The sequence below is a fragment of the Felis catus genome, chromosome E1 (assembly GCF_018350175.1).
Source record: "Felis catus isolate Fca126 chromosome E1, F.catus_Fca126_mat1.0, whole genome shotgun sequence".
Lineage (NCBI taxonomy): Eukaryota > Metazoa > Chordata > Mammalia > Carnivora > Felidae > Felis > Felis catus.
In genome coordinates this window covers 37404714-37420992 of record NC_058381.1, presented here as the reverse complement: position 1 = coordinate 37420992, position 16279 = coordinate 37404714, and the positions used below count along the sequence as shown (strand labels likewise).

Below are 16279 nucleotides of genomic sequence, written 5' to 3'. Positions count from 1 at the left end.
AAAAGAGATGGTCCCTGATAGGTGCCCATAGAGGGTGAAGGACTGAAATGGAGAAAGACCCAGGCATGGCCTGGAGCCAAAGGGTAAGGGCTATCCAGCCTTGAGGGGGTGTGGGGCAGGGAAGGGTGAGCCAGCCTGGGGGTAAGAACCCAGAGCCTTTGACCTTGAGATGAGCCCACACTGACCCCCCCGGGTGCTGGGTGCTGGGGACGCAGAACTCCTGCAGCTGTCATGGGGGGAGGGGTTCTACAGGTGCTCCCCTTCTGCCCTCCCTGGGTGTTAATCCGATGGTTCCGGCTGTGCTCTCTGAAGGACTGGCAATCTGGGCCGAAGGGGGAGGGCATTCAGGGCGGGTGAGGGGTGAGCAGAGGCAGATACCCAAGGAGCCCAGAGAGGCTGGACGTGGGACAAGAGAAGAGGTGTCGCTGTGGGGACTGTCACAGGGTTTGCCCAGCATGGCCCTGTGTGCTGTGTGTGGGTGCACACATGGGTCATGTATGTGCACAGAGGCTGCTGGGCTGCGAGGGGCAAGTGGGATGAGGGGCTCGAGAACTCTGGCCCTGGGATCACGTTGCTAGGAGCTCTTCAGGGGCAGTGGCTGAGCCTAATTGATCTCTGGGACCCCAGGATCCCTGGGGTCTGGCCCATCTCAGAGACATGAGTCTCCAGGGAATGGTGACTGGGCATTTCAGGAGGGGAAACCTGTCATCTCGGAGCTGGAGTCTTACGGAGAGGTTCTCATTAGGCCCAGGCAGGGCCCTTAGTGGAAGGCTGGAGGCTGGATTTGAGGACCCTTTGTGAGGGACCCACGGATACCACAGCGGGGAGAGGACAGCTTGGAAGAGAGGAAGAGAGGTGCCTCAGATCTGTGCCTGCCTCGGGGCGGACAAACCCCTCCCCTTTACATTACCTCACAACTCCCTGGAGACGCAGTTCACCCAGCTTGTCCTTGGAGAAGGTCTACTGGCTCTTTTTGCTGACAAGGAAACCAGAGAGGTTAAGCTGCTCGAACAGGCCACACAGCCAGCAAGGGTTAGAATCGGGGTTTCCATTTCCCTCTGCCCCACCCCCAGCACCCACAGTCAGCTCTGCCTTTGTAGACCTCCCTCTCACTCGCCCCTTGCCCTCTCTTCTGTCTTGCACGGCCCCCCACCCCGACTTGAGATTTCCTCAGTGGGGCACGGGTGGACTTCATGGTCCCTGCCCCTCTCCATCTCTAAATGCCTTTCAGAACAGCCCAGGCCTGGCACTGGCTCTCTTTCCTTTCTTGCCTCATCCCCAACAGGCTGTCCCCTTCTCTGTCACCTAGCCACCTTCTCACGGTCTCTCAGGCTGGGCCTGGGAGGGTGGAAGGGAGGCATCCTGGGTCCTGATGCCTCTGAGTCTCCACGAACAGCCACCCTCTCCCAGCTTCCCCCAGCTGGCCACCCAGCCCTCCCTGCCCTGTGCCCCGTGCAGTGTGACCACATCCAGGAGCCTTCTGGATCCTGGGGGAGCTCAGCGATCCACACATTTTAAGGAGACAGCCCTGGGTGGCTGTTAGATTCTGGGGTGAGGGACGAATTATCCGGTCCTGAAGCTTCAGTCAGAACACCTTCTCCACGTCTGTGGCAGCCATAACTCAGTCCTTGAACCCTCTTCCATCCACTGCAGCCAGGCGCACACGCCCAGCAAGGTCAAGGCACACTGACGGTCCTTCTGTGGCCCTGGGCTTGGGGGTGGAAGAGTGGGGTGGGACGGGAGCCGAGAGTGGGATGCACAGACTTTCTGGAGCCCAGTGTCACTCGTAGTCCTTCTTGAACGCACGGATTCTGGGGACCGGCCACAGGTCTGGGAATCAGAATCTCTGGAGGCAGGTCCCGGGAACCCACACTGTAACAGCCTTCTGGCGGAGTTCCCGACCCACAGGTGTGGCGAGTCTTGAAACGGCCTGACAAGGACCCTTGAATACATGCAGGGAACAACAGGGTGAAGAAAACTAGTGTCCAAGCTGGCCGGTTAGGGGCAATTTTCTTTTCTGTTTTCCAGTGCGATTGCACGGACTTTTCATTTGTTGTTCTTGTTCTGTCTCAGAATGGGAAGGCAGACACTCTTGTGGGAAGGACACTGGATCAGGAGTCAAGACACCAGGGCTGCAGCCCTGGCTTGGCTGCCAACGGGATGTGTGAGTTTGGCGGGCCATTCAGTTTCCCACAGTCACCACCCAGCTTGTCTCCTAACATGGGATCTTTGTTGGAGACCATGACTCTCAAATCCTGGACACAGACCCTGTGTGTCTTTGCTCTGCCTCCCCCCCCCACCCCCCCGCCAGGGCCAGCCTTCTGGATGCTCAGCAGGTGCATGGGATGGGGGAGGAACTGGGAGGGGCAGTGATGGGGAAGTGAGGGGATCCCAGGGGACCTGGTGTCCTGAACCCCCTTTCCCACGCCTCCAGCCTCAGGGCCTGGGAAGAGGGTGAGGTGGCAACAGGAGGAGGAGGTGTCACTGCCAGGGTTCTCACCCAAGCTGGCAGAGGGGCGGGACTGGCGGTGGTGACGCCAGGGCCACTCGGCCCCCGCTTTTCACAAGCACTTTCTTTTTTGGAAGAAATTGGAGTGAGGGGGTGAGGAATCTGGGGTTGATGACCCCCTAACAGCCCATCAAGTTACAGAGAGACTGCCTCCAATCACCTTCTTCCTCCAGGGACTGTCCCCAGGTCCACCTGACTCTGAGATTCATAATCCCTTCTGCCCTGGAAACCGGGGCGGGAGCTCAGGTCATCCTGTTCAGAGGCAGGGGGATGGATCTCTTGACCTGAGGATTGGCGTGGAAGAGAGGAGGGAGAGAGAGAAGGAGGAACAAAACTCCATTTGGCCTTCCACAGTCAGGTACTTAGCAAAAAACGTCCCCCAAAAGAGATGTCAGCATTCAAGTCTCCTGGGGAAATTAGTCATTCAGGGAAGTGTTACTGAAATGTGTCGTGTTTCTCAAAAAGTAGCCAGGGGTCCCAAGGTCACCATCTCTTTCAGGCAATGCTGCCCCACTCGGAACAGCAGGCAGAAACTTCCCGCCTCCCTGAAGCATGGGGAAATGGTGGGTAAAAGGGTGGGAGGGGCCAGTCCCCAGTTCTGGTGCTGTCTTGTATCGGGTCTCCATTTTCAGGGGATGTGCTGATTCTCCCTCCCCCCACCCTCCCTGGGTCATGCCCGCCTCCTGGGGTCCCCAGCTTCTCCTTCACCTGCCAACCTGCCTCTCGGTTCAGCTCTAGTTGGGAGCAGAGAGTCCCCATGGAGCCCTAAGGGTGGAGCCCTGTTGGGCTGGGACAGCGATATAGAGATGGGGCCAGCCCCCAGGGGAGAAGTGAGGAGGGCTGGGAGGGTGCGGGGAGAGGAGAGGTTAACCTTTAACATGATGAAAATATGAAAGTATTTTTCAAAACCCTCTTTAAAATGTAAATCTTTATCTATATATTGACATGCAAAAAATTCCATGACACCTTATTGAGTGAAAAAAAAAAACACATTACAAAGCAGCACGTGTGGTGTTTATATAAAATGTGTGTGTGTGTGTGTGTGTCTGTGTGTGTGTGTGTGTGTGTGTGTGTGTTCGCGCATAAGACAGAAAGGCTGTGTGCAGGGAGTGACGTCTGGAAAGGTGCTCACCAAAATGCGAATCCTGTTTGCCTCTGCGGGATGGAGTTTGGGGTGGTTTATTGTAACAGTCCCATTTTTACTGCTTACATTTTCTAGGAGTGTGCTTTATCCGTATGTGCAAGAAAACTCCCAGTGATGCTGTTTTCAACTGGGGGGAAAGGATTGTTTTCATCCTAAGACGACTCTGTCACTCAACAGAAAAACAAACTAGAGAAAGAAAAGCCCTAGTAGTGGTCCTATCTCGCAGGCAGTCCTGCGGAACAAGTTGTGGGGTGGGGGGCGTCCTGCCCCGTCAGCGGGCTCTGAACCTGTTCCCAGCAGCCTTCCGAGCAGAGGGAAGAATAGACTGGAAAGTGCTGCACAGGTCCACCCTCTAGGGTGAGGCGCACAGCCCCTCTGAAAAAGAAATCAGTTTATTTCCCCCATTCTATGGTTGGGAGGCTGCCTTTCAGGCAAGGGAAGTGACTTGCCCAGGTCACACATACCTGAGTGACGGGCAGAGCCAGGGACGAGACTCTGAGCACGGGCAGCCCAGGGCTGCTTCCAGTGCCCTGGCCGCCCCCGCCGGCCCTGCAAACCTGAAGTTGCAGCGGGTGCAATCCCTTTCAGGGAGCTCTTCCCGCTGCCCCCAGCTTCCAGCTCCGCCTTGGGGCTGTTGGAACGAGATGCATGGGACACAGCCCAGCTGGGTCTCCGGCCCCCCCGAGGAAGAGCGCAAACACTTCAGGCACAGCCACCTAGCACAGAGCCTGGGCACACAGTGGGCATCAGTGATCTGCTGAATGTTCGCGGTCTAAGCAGTTCGGGCTGGGTGCAGACCCCGCTGCTGCGCCGAGCGGCGAGTGCGGCCGCAAGGCCCTGTGAGTCGCATCTGGGCCATCACCGGAAGGCTTCCTGTAGGAGGGGACCTTTGAGCTGAGCCTAGAAGGATGGGTGGAATTTCCACGAGGCCCCAGAGGAGAGAAAAAGGCTGGCGTTTCGGGTGGACGGGTGGACTTTTCCAGAAGGCAGTCTTTAAGCGCGAACTTGGCGGCGCGCGGGGACCCGCCACGCCGTGGGGGCCTCCGGTCCTCGGCGGCTGCTTCGAATTTGCCGAGTATTAGCCACGAGGGGGCGGGGTGAGGCGGGGCGGGGCCGAGGTGGGGGGGTGGGGGGGGAGCCCAGAGAGCTTCATAAAGCCACAGCAAAGGCGCCGCGACGCTAGTGACAGCGGCCCGCTGGAGAGGGAGCCCGGGAGCAGCTGCGCGCCCGCCAAACGCGGGCGCAGGACCCAGGCGTCCGAGCCCGGGCTCCGGTGGGGCCCCCCCCCGCCCCCGCCCCCGCCCCCGCCCCCGGGGCCCCGCCCCTACTCTCGAGACCCCCACGCCTGCCCCCGCGCGGAGAGGGGCCGGTCCCCGACGGCTGCGGGAAGGTGCCAGCCCGCCCCGGATGGGCATCGTGGAGCCGGGCTGCGGAGACATGCTGACGGGCACCGAGCCGATGCCGGCGAGCGACGAGGGCCGGGCGCCCGGCGCCGACCCGCAGAACCGCTACTTCTACCCGGAGCCCGGCGCGCAGGACGCGGCCGACCGTCGCGGGGGCGCCAGCCTGGGGGCGCCGTACCCCGGGGGCGCCCTGGTGCCCGCTCCGCCGGGCCGCTTCCTCGGAGCCTACGCCTACCCGCCCCGGCCCCAGGCCGCCGGCTTCCCCGGGGTGAGCGAGCCCTTCCCGCCGACGGCGAGCGCCGAGGGCTACCAGCCTGGGGACGGCTATGGGGCCCCGGACCCGCGCTCGGTTCTCTACCCGGGGCCGCGCGAGGACTACGCGCTGCCGGCGGGGCTGGAGGTGTCCGGGAAGCTGAGAGTCGCGCTCAACAACCACCTGTTGTGGTCCAAGTTTAATCAGCACCAGACGGAGATGATCATCACCAAGCAGGGACGGTGAGTGAGACGCGCGCCCGGAACAAGTGTTCTGTTTTGTTTTGTTTTATCCTTCTCGTGTCGGAGCCCTTCACAGTTCGGCTTAGACTTTGGGGGTAGCAGGGAGGGAGTTGTAGTGGGGGCAGGAAAGGTCTGAGTGTTGTTTTCTCCTAGGACATAGAAGTCAGAAGGGAGATGGAGAGTGGGTGCAATGAGAAGTTGTGGTGGGTTAGGGGGGAGGGTACCTTTGGTTTCACCCAGAATTGGGGTGCGCCCTTGGATCACTCTCTGCCTCAGTGGGGGTCACGGTGGGCAGAGGGGGACATGTGTGTTGGGTTTGACAGGGCAGGACCCCTCTTAGCGCCTATGTGTGGGGAAATGGAAGAGAGGGCAGGGTCTTCCTGTACCCAACCCCTCCTATCCCCCCCTGCTCCCTACCCACTCCCAGCCCTTTTGCCAGTGTTGTGCACAGGTCAGTTTTGGGAGGTGGGTAAGACTGGGATTTGGTGACACGGGGAAGCAGTCGCCAAGTTTCCCTTCCGGTAGTACTTTGAGATCATATGTCTGGTGTGAGTGTGTTTGGGGGGGGGATGTGGTAAAGTGTGTGGGGGGCACAGATCCCTTCAGGCGCAGGCCCTGACAGAAAGCACACATACCCATGGGCCTGAGCAGGTGACGCTGAGTCCCCAGGTCCCAGTTGGCCACCAGTCCCACTCTGCTCCCCGTGAGGTCTGTCCCCTGAAAGTCTGCCTCATCCCTGTCCAGATACTTTCCAGTCAACCATCCAGCCTGGGGAACCCCTGGCTCCACGGCTTAGTGTCCTATGAGCCCAGAGCATGCAGGGTAGGGTTTGGGGCTGAGGGTGCTGCTTCCGGAGAGAGCCTCCTGCGTGAGGAAAGAAAGAGAAACTTGCTGTTAGTGCGTTATTTGTTTAGTAAGCAACACCGAGTGCGCCCGGCCTGTGTCTGGCATGTGAGAGTAGGCACCCACCCTTCCCAGTGGGGGCCTGTGTGGGCAGGGGACCAAGGAGGGCCTCTGTGTGGAGGGGCTGTGTCATCAGTGCGCCCGAGAGGTGTTGAAGGGCAGATACCCGGTGTGGGGGCTGGGGAGGGAGAAGGGAGAGGCCACCAGGCTGGGCCAGGGTTGGGGGGTTGGCATTCAATGTAGACATTGCTGGGATAGTCTTCCCTCCCAGTGATTTCTGTGGGGTGGCCTGGGATTGAGGGACCTGTCCACCAGTCACAAACAGCTTCAAGTTGCTGAGTTGTTTCTCTTTCTCTGGGATGAACCCAGGGAAGTTGGCATTGTCTTTTATTATGGCACTGGCCTTCATCCCCTAAACCTTCTGATGGTTCCTCTCTGTGCCCCCCCCCCAACTCCGGCCCGCTGGGAGTGCTCCCAGGCACAGCCCAGGCTTCTAGTCCCATCGAGTTTGAATTGGAGGGGACCCAGAAGATCCTGTCCAGTCCCCTCCCTGCACAGACAGGGAAGCGGGCTCAGAGACACTAAGAGACTCTTCTGAGGTTGCACAGCATGGCCGTCACTGGCAGAAGTGGCACCAGAATCCAGACGGTACCCGCCTGGCTTTCTGTCTCCAGCCCCTCACGGCCAGGAGTAAAAACAGCAGCCTATACTGTCCAAAGGCGTTGATGCGTTCAGAGTGCTTTCACTTCCATTATTTTACAGTATGCTACGTAGGTCAAGCCGTCTCCCCATTTATAGGTGGGGGTGCTGAAGCCTAGGGACCGAGTGGCTCGCACTGTGTCACCCAGCAGACCTGAACTCAGGCCTCCGCTCTCCTCAGATGGTCAGGAAGCCCTTCCCACCCTGGGGGAAGGCCCTGGCCTCCCTACAATGGGCCCTTCCAGCCTTGAGGGGTGGGGTGGACGGAGCATTGGCCAGCACGTCAGGGACCCAATGGGCGCCGGACGGGCGGCGGGCTGCCCGCGGCCTGGCGAGGGAGGTGTCTCACAGGGATGTGTCTCTGCGGGTCCCCATCGCTACCCTGTGGCCTCCTTCTTTCCTTCGTGTTCTTGCTGAATAATTCTCTCTTGATGAGTTTTGTTGTCTCCCTTTGAGATCCATACACCTACTTTCTTTTATTACGAAAAGTTCCAAAATATACAAAAGCAAAGAGAAAAACCTTACAGGCCTCCACCTACCCATCACCAGCTTCGGCAGTAGTCACCCCTGGTCCAATCTTGTTTCTTCTTTATTCTCACTCACCTCACTTCCGCCTCCCACTCCCCAGTCTGCAGCTTTATCGGTGATGATGTTAAGGATTTAGTAAGTAAATCCTAGACACTATGAAAGAGTTTTCATCCTTCAAATTTCTCGATGCGCGTCTAAAAATGGCTTTTGCAAAGTAAACACGGGGCGCCCGGGTGGCTCAGTCGGCTGAGTGTCAGACTTCGGCTCAGGTCATGATCTCACCGTTTGTGAGTTCAAGCCCTGCATCGGGCTCTGTGCTGACAGCTCAGAGCCTGGAGCCTGTTTCGGATTCTGTGTCTCTCTCTTTCTCTGTCCCTCCCCCACTCATGCTCTGTGTGTCTCTCTCTTTCAAAAATAAATAAACGTTAAAAAAAAATAAAAAATAAAATAAAAGCGAGCACGATACTATTAGCAAACCTGAGAAGAAATTCATAAATAGCATCAAATTTCCCAGATCATTTTGTAATTGTGTGTGACTGTATTTGTCACAATCCTCATGCTTTCGATCCATCCTGAGGGACAGCTTCGGACACTCTGAGGTCCCTGTTAGAAGGGGACCTCACCATTTCCTTTGATGCCTCCCTTGGAGCAGGCCTCAGGGGTCCCATGGTGGGGTGGAAGGGACAGAGAACATACCATCCCCAGTTCAGTCCCACTGGCCCCAACTCAGCCCCGTACCTGAACTTGGGCTCCAGCGATCTGGGAAGTCGGCGGCCATTTCCTTGTGCTACTGACTTCTGAAAAGTAAGCCTTGGGCTCAGAGAACGGCACCCTTCCTATCCTGCTTTGGAGAGCTGGCCTGTCCCCCCCGTGGGTTCCAGTGACCTGCCAGTCACCACCGCATCACCCACGGCCTTCTTCCTTTTTGAAAAATCCTTCCAGCCCAGGCCCACCCACAGCCCCACAGCCTTTTGCCTTGGGCTGACTCACTCCCTCCCAGATCCTTCCTCTCCCACCCACCCTAGACCCATCCCTCACTATGGACAAGCGACAGTCACTCTCTCCTCCATGGGCAGTAGCAGCAAGGTGGGGAGCGGCAGTGGGGGTGGGGATGGCAGTTCCCAGAGCCAGAGACTGACCCAGGCCTCTCGGGTGGGACTGGGAGGGGAAAGTGAGATAAAATGTTGGACCGACCAAGTGGAGACGTTGGAGTTGAAGTTTGTGTGTTTGTGAAGTTTCGGGGTGCCTACACTGGACTTGCGCTGTATTTCTGTGTGGCAGCGCGTGTGTGTGCTGTGAATGTGTTGGTGTGCAGAGAATAGTTGATGGTAGATATTCTCAGTAGAGGAAGAGAGAGGCGGGTGTCTGTGTGTGTGGGTGTGTGGGTGTGCATTCATTGCTGGCAATCCCCACTTTTCTGGGTGTGATTAGTTGATTATTATAATTAAGATAACTTTGGGTAGTTCTGTTGTTAAGGAGCTCAATTCGCATTTGTGTATGTATGTGTGAATTTAGGGGTTGATAAAACAATTTCAGTGCTAACCGATCCTGGATCACTGGCCTCCTAGCCATGGTGGTTTTCCCTTCTCCATGTTCCCGACTCAGAGAACTTAGATCTTTAAAACAACTAAAAAAAATTTTTTTAATGTTTTATTTATTTTTGAGAGAGAGAGAGAGAGAGAGAGAGAGAGAGAGCGTGAGCAGGGGAGGGGCAGAGCGAGAGGGAGACCCAGAATCCGAAGCAGGCTCCAGGCTCTGAGCTGTCGGCATAGAGCCAGACGCGGGGTTCGAACTCACAAACCGTGAGATCATGACCTGAGCTGAAACCAAGAGTCCAATGCTTAACCAACTGAGCCACTCAGGTGCCCCTAGGACAATTTTTTTTTTTTTTTTAGTTCTAAGCCTCTTTAATTTGGACTCACTGGCTTAATTTCTCTTGGGGCAGGTGAAAACAGCTTTGTTTTCCATCGGCTGTTTGCTAGTGACTATCTAATTTCCATGAAGTTGGATCTGAGGTTGATGGGGGCGGGGGTAGGGGAGATCCTTTGATGCCTGAGCACATTTTGCATTTCGATAGGTACAAGGTAGTGCTGGGATATCCTCCTAAAAGGTGATACTAATCTACACCTGCACCAGTAGTGTGTGAGAGGACCCCTTTCCCCACAGACTCAGCAGCGTTGGATATCAGTTGTGAACCACTTTGCCAACATGACTGACGAAAAATCACCTCCTTTTAATCCGTACGTAATGACGGTGAATTGGAACATATCAGAGGCGTTCAGGATGGGGTGGAGGGTGTGGTGACCCTGCGAATCATTTCAAGATGGGATAGTCCTGAGCCCTAGCTCAGGAATTTAGAGTCTCGGGCCCTGTCCTCTGAGGGCACGATGGTAAGTGGTCTTTTCGGTTTTTTATTTTTTTTTATTTTTTTTAACGTTTACTTTATTTTTGAGAGAGAGACAGAGCGCGAGCGGGGCAGGGGCAGAGAGAGAGGGAGACACAGAATGCAAAGCAGGCCCCAGGCTCTGAGTTGTCAGCACAGAGCCTGACGTGGGGCTCGAACCCACGAACCGTGAGATCTTGACCTGAGCCGAAGTGGGACGCTTAACCGACTGAGACCCCCCCCAGGCGCCCGTAAGTGGTCTTTTTGAAGGGCTTCCTTTGGCATCAGACCGTGTTGCTTCCCAGCAAAGTGTCATGTAAATCAGGGGCTATTTTGGGATTCCAGCTGGTGGTGATTCTAGACTTTTAGGGTGAAATGAGACCTCCCTTCTCTTCTCCCTTTCCCCCATTCTCTTCCTGTATCTCCTGCATTTCCGTCTACCAGAGCTAAGCAGGGTAGAGAGATGGCCCCCAGGGCATGTATGCTGCAGTCAGGAGCCCCCGACACTGTTCTCCCACCAAGGATCCGTCAACACGGCTCTCCAATCCTTGGCTGCTTCAAGTATAAACTTGGAAGTAACATTGTCCATTTCAGGGGCTCCTGGGTGGCCCAGTGGATTAAGCATCCAACTTTGGCTCAGGTCGTGATCTCACGGTTTGTGAGTTTGAGCCCTGCATCGGGCTCTTGGCTGTCTGTGTCGGGCTCGCTTCGGATCCTCTGTGTCCCTCTCTCTCTGCCCTTCCCCTGCTCACGCTCTCCCTCTCTCAAAAATAACTAATAAAAAAACAGAAATTTTTTAAGTTACCTTTCAAAGGGTGCTAAGTAGAGACACAATGAATACGTTCCTTCTCTTCCTTTATTCCTACAAGTTTGAAGGGGAGCTGGTTATGATACAAAAAATGTGTGCGACCCAACTGCGTCATAGAAGGAGTCAGAAGGAGTCGGTGGTAGAGACGAGTTGAAGATATCGCCCCAACCTTAATCGTTCAAGGCCTCATCCATCACCGCTGAGCCCCCGGGCTCCAGAACTCTGGACGCTTGCTTGGGGTCCTTCAGCCGGGCCTGAGGGCCTGAGGGCTTTGATAGCTCGGGGCCTGGGAGAGGGTGGGGTGGAGGAGGGACCGGATGAGCTGAGTTTCGCATCTTTCAAACTTCTTAACAGCTCTCAGAGGAAAAATGAACAGGAGTTACTGTCCCCACTTACAGGTGAAGAAACTGAGGTTTGCTTTGGGAATTAACTTATCTAAGGTCATAGGGCCAGTAAGCCTCTTTTTTTTTTTTTTCTCAGCATAGGAGAGTCCAGAGAAGACAGGAATGTCGGGAGACCTTCCCAAGGTTCTTAAGGGTGTCGTTCTGGGAATGCCTAAGGACTAGGATGCCCCCCAAAAGTGTTCCTAGGTCTCTAGCACTCTCCCTCCCCCAGGTCTCCTGACTCAGGGACTGGTGTCTTCCTTCCCACCCTGCATGACTTCTTGTAGGAGGAGGGGAGAGGTGTGTGGGAATGAAACGTAATTCTGATGAGGGTGAGATTCTGCCATCCTGCAAAATCTGCTCTTCCTGCTTGGGTTGGAAAAGAAAAGCCAAGCCATCAGGATCGGTGATGGTGGAAGTGGCGAGATGGGTGTGGTGTGAAAGTGCTTCCTTCTCCGGCTCTCTTGCTCTGGCTCCATAGAGGATAATACAGCATCCCAACCTCGACTCCCTCCACTTTTCCTGGGAGCCAGGCCTTTGAGAGTGGGGACTGTGCTCAACAGAGTCCTCTGCCAGGTGGCTGGGAAGTTCCACCTAGGATTTTAGCTACTTCTCTGAAGGCTGAGGCCTGGGGCAGGCCATCCACAGACATCTGGCCCTGGGAGGGGGCTGGGGGCAGGGGGAGCCTGGGGGCCACAGGGCTGGGAGCATCATGGCACCGCGAGGACCACAGTGGAGAGGATGGGGTGGGGACTGAGACCGGATGAGGGCTTGGGAGACTGAGGCATGAGGGCCTATGGGGAAGTGCCTCTGGGGGGCTGGCTTGTGGCTTTGCTCCCGGCTAGGAAGCAAACTAAGATTCGAGACCGTGTCCATCAACTGACCCTCTGAAAGAAGAACAGCGAAAAAGCCCTGATTCATAGTGTTTGCTGATTTCCGTGGTGTAACTATCCCTATGGTGGCTGATTTCAAGCTACGCTTGTGGTATCCCTGGATGCAGAGTTGGGAAGAGACGTGCCGTAGCACGGTTATCTAGTATTTTCCTCCAGGTGGGAACAAGAGATGTAAGTAACCTCAAGATGGGGCGCCTGGGTGGTTCAGTCAGCTAAGCGTCTGGCTTCAGCTCAGGTCAGGATCTCACGGCTGGTGAGTTCGAGCCCCTTGTCGGGCTCTGTGCGGACCGCTCGGAACCGGGAGTGTGCGTTGGGATTCTGTGTCGCAGGCTCTCTCTGCCCCTCCCCCGCCGGCTCTCTGTCTCTCAAAAATAAATAAACATTAAAAAATTGAAAAAAGAAAAAAAGTAACCTCAGGAGCAGAGATAACAGGAAAATGTAGTAAACGAACTGAGAAGCGATGAGTTTTGCGTATTTATCACCTCGGCTGGTAATGTATTTAATTGTAAGTTGATATAATTTCAGTTTTAGTTATGGCATTGTTTAGCGACTGGCTGGCATTTCCGCTTGGCTCTCTTGAGGGGTGGAAGCTGACTCCAGCACATCGCGGAAAGCCTTGGCACTGGGGTGGCTGTCTGCGACGTTGGGGGGCTGATGGATGTTGGTGGGTCTTTCTGTTCTCCCTAGGCGGATGTTCCCGTTCTTGTCATTTACTGTGGCGGGGCTGGAGCCCACCAGCCATTACCGGATGTTCGTGGACGTGGTCTTGGTGGACCAGCACCACTGGCGGTATCAGAGCGGCAAGTGGGTGCAGTGTGGCAAGGCTGAGGGCAACATGCCAGGTAGGAAGCCCCCTGGAGAACCCTGGATGCTCTTTTTCGCCGAGACTGAGCGCCCCCTGGTGGACCCAGGAGGAACCCGCGAGCCACTGCCCGCTACACCTAAGCCTGAACTCCCCATCCCACCCTTGTCCCCTCCCACTTCTCACCCCCGTTCTGTTTGTCCTCTCTTCTCTCTTCTGCCTTAGCCTGTCTTCTGCTCAGTCCTCTGTGCCCACCTCCCCTTGCCCTGACCCATCTAGTCCTGCCCCTGCAGCCTTTTCGACATCCCCCTCCGAACAGGCAAAGAAGCCCCATCTCACCAGGGCTCTGGTCCCCCGGGGGCTGCATGCCAAAGAGGTTAACTGTCCACAGGAAACCGCCTGTACGTCCACCCAGATTCCCCCAATACTGGAGCCCATTGGATGCGCCAGGAAGTTTCGTTCGGGAAACTAAAGCTCACGAACAACAAAGGGGCCTCTAACAATGTGACCCAGGTGGGATTCCTCGCCACCCCCCACCCCTCCTGGCTGATTCTGTTCTGTGAAAGTCCCTTTTCTTCCTCTCTGACTCTGGTTCTTTTCCATGCACCGTGCGGGGAAGATGAGGTGGGAGGAAGCTGAGTCTCAGGGGCAGACACGGGGTTGCATTCAGGATGACATGGGCCAAGCTGGCCCTGGGGCTTTCTTCATCAAACCCGAGGCCGCCATCACTTGTGTGCCATGCTGGGCATAGGGTTGGTGCCCGCCGCCTCAGGAAATGGACGCGGAGTCTAAGTTGAACAGAGCCTTGAGAAGCCTTGCTTGTGCTAATACCTTGGTCACAAAGGACATCTGTGGGTAGGAAACAGGGCAAGAGGGCAGAAGTGGTGCCCTGGAGAGGCTGGGCACCAGAGTTAGAAGGCCTGGGGGAAGCTACGTGGTAGCAGGGCAGGGGAATGGACGCTATGACCTCAGGGTCCCTTCTAGCCTGGCCACAGGACCAGCCGTGGGTGGGGGTAGAGGACCCGTAGACCCCCACAAGCATCTGGCTCTCTCTCAGATGATCGTGCTCCAGTCTCTCCATAAGTACCAGCCTCGGCTACACATCGTCGAGGTGAACGATGGGGAGCCGGAGGCGGCCTGCAACGCCTCCAACACGCATGTCTTCACCTTCCAAGAGACCCAGTTCATTGCCGTGACCGCCTACCAGAATGCAGAGGTGAGGGCTGCCGGGCGGGGCTGAGCCTCGAGGGACAGGAGGGGAGAGGGAGGCCCACAGGCTTCCCTGGTGGGGAATTCGGAAGTTCTCTGGCACCAGACTCAGGACTCAGGTGCCTCTATTTCCCCTCTCTCTAGATCACTCAGCTGAAAATTGATAATAACCCTTTTGCCAAAGGATTCCGGGAGAACTTTGAGTCGTAAGTGCCACTGGGTTCAGCTCACCTTTGCAGAGGGCCTCCTCTTGGTTCCTCCTGGGACTCGGCTCCAGACTGGTGTTGAGCACGTCTCCTTCCCTGGGGGTGGGCAGGGGTGGGGTGGATGCTGGAGGGCCGGCAGGGCAAGAGGGTCCAGGGAGGGACGTGCAGTAGGCAGGCTTACAGGTCAGTGGTTCTGTTTGTGACCGCTTTTCTTGCCTCCTTTTTTTTTTTTTTTAGCATGTATGCCTCTGTTGACAGCAGCGTCCCCTCCCCGCCTGGACCCAACTGTCAGTTGCTTGGGGGAGACCACTACTCTCCTCTCCTACCCAACCAGTATCCCGTTCCCAGTCGCTTCTACTCCGACCTTCCCGGGCAAGCCAAGGATGTGGTTTCCCAGCCTTACTGGCTGGGCCCCCCCGGGACCACAGCTATGAGGCCGAGTTTCGAGCGGTCAGCATGAAGCCTGCATTCCTGCCCTCCGCCCCTGGACCCACCGTGTCCTACTACCGAGGCCAAGAGGTCCTGACGCCTGGAGCTGGCTGGCCTGTGGCCCCCCAGTACCCTCCCAAGATGGGCCCAGGCAGCTGGTTCCGCCCCATGCGGACTCTGCCCATGGAACCCGGTCCTGGAGCTTCAGAGGGACGGGGCCCGGAGGACCAGGGCTCCCCCTCCGTGTGGACTGAGATCACCCCGCTGCGGCCGGAGTCCAGTGACTCAGGACTGGGTGAAGGAGACTCTAAGAGGAGGCGTGTGTCCCCCTATCCTTCCAGCGGCGATAGCTCCTCCCCTGCTGGGGCCCCTTCTCCTTTTGATAAGGAAACCGAAGGCCAGTTTTATAGCTATTTTCCCAACTGAGGGGATGACATGGGGAAAGGCAGAGAAACAGCGTTATCAGGTTGGAGGACGCCAACTAATGCAGACGACAGACTCAGGACTGAGAGGCCCCAGCTCCCTCTGTCTCTTCTCCTTTTGTAGTTGGTTGAGGAAGAGGGGGTCCTGGGGTTCACTTGCTGCTTCCGGCCCACGATGAAACCTGAGAGGAGTGTCCCCTGCCCCTTCCTCGGCCCTAACTACAATCATTTCCCTGGTGCTGCTTCTGGCTGTGGGTTCCCAGCTGGAGAACAGAGAACGGAGAACAAGACGGTCTTGGCCACAAAGGAGCTTTCTGCTCTTCTCTGGGACTGGGTAGGGGTCCGGTGGGGCTGGCTGGGAACTGGAGACCGTCTTCCTTTATAGAACTAACTTTGCGCGGTTGCGTTTGCGCCGATGACTTTGGGCGGCTGGCCCGGACCCCCCCTGCGCAGAGACAGTGGGGTCCCAAGGAAGGGCGGGGAAGGGGGGGGTTGGTGCACACCTCAAGAAGCGAAGTCTTTGGGGGTGGTGATTATGGGGGCACGCACGCTTTTTTCTTTTTCTTTTTTGGAATGGGGAGGCTATTTATTGTACAGAGAGTGGTGTCTGGATATATTTCTTTTGTCTTCATCACTTTCTGCAAATAAACATGAAACTGGAGAATGTGTCCTGCTTCAGGGCCCTGGAGGGGGACGTGGATGGGGACTCACCCCGCTGGGATTTGCAGGTGCACCAAAGCTCTCCAACAGCAGCTGCAGTTCCCAAGGACCTGTGCCGCCTTCTAGAAACCCAGAGTGGCTTCACTCAGGGGATCAACAGAGCAAGACCACATGTCCTGAAGGTTGATGGTTGATTCCACCTTGTAAGGCACCTTGGGACAGAGGACGGTTCCTCTGCCTGACCTGCGGAGGAGGGGTGGGAGGGCGAGACCCCAGGACAGGGCTGGGTGGGGGCTGGGAGCTCTGTGGGGAGAAGCCTTGATTTCTCTTTGCATTTTTTTAAAAATTAAATTTTTTAAAAAATGTTTATTTATTTCTGATAGAGTGTGAGCGAGGAAGAGGC

At 56.4% G+C, this 16279-nt stretch overlaps 1 protein-coding gene and 2 long non-coding RNA genes across 3 annotated transcripts; 2 read left to right on the top strand and 1 right to left on the bottom strand.

Annotated features, from left to right (window-relative positions):
* LOC123382030 lies at positions 1 to 4742 on the top strand. Its single transcript, XR_006589786.1, has 4 exons — positions 1 to 83; positions 2074 to 2164; positions 2683 to 2867; positions 3009 to 4742. It is a non-coding gene; the product is annotated as an uncharacterized LOC123382030 (long non-coding RNA).
* Positions 4743 to 4958: 216 nt separating this feature from the next.
* TBX21 (T-box transcription factor 21) lies at positions 4959 to 15877 on the top strand. Its single transcript, XM_023244122.2, is given in 7 exon segments — positions 4959 to 5551; positions 12836 to 12990; positions 13342 to 13463; positions 14008 to 14166; positions 14304 to 14365; positions 14603 to 14775; positions 14778 to 15877. Coding segments are annotated over 7 exon segments (1605 nt in total). The 5' UTR covers positions 4959 to 5060; the 3' UTR covers positions 15221 to 15877.
* Positions 12614 to 14997, bottom strand: LOC123381973. Its single transcript, XR_006589661.1, has 3 exons — positions 14860 to 14997; positions 14391 to 14461; positions 12614 to 13799 (listed from the first exon to the last, which is right to left on the bottom strand). It is a non-coding gene; the product is annotated as an uncharacterized LOC123381973 (long non-coding RNA).
* Positions 15878 to 16279: the final 402 nt, after the last annotated feature.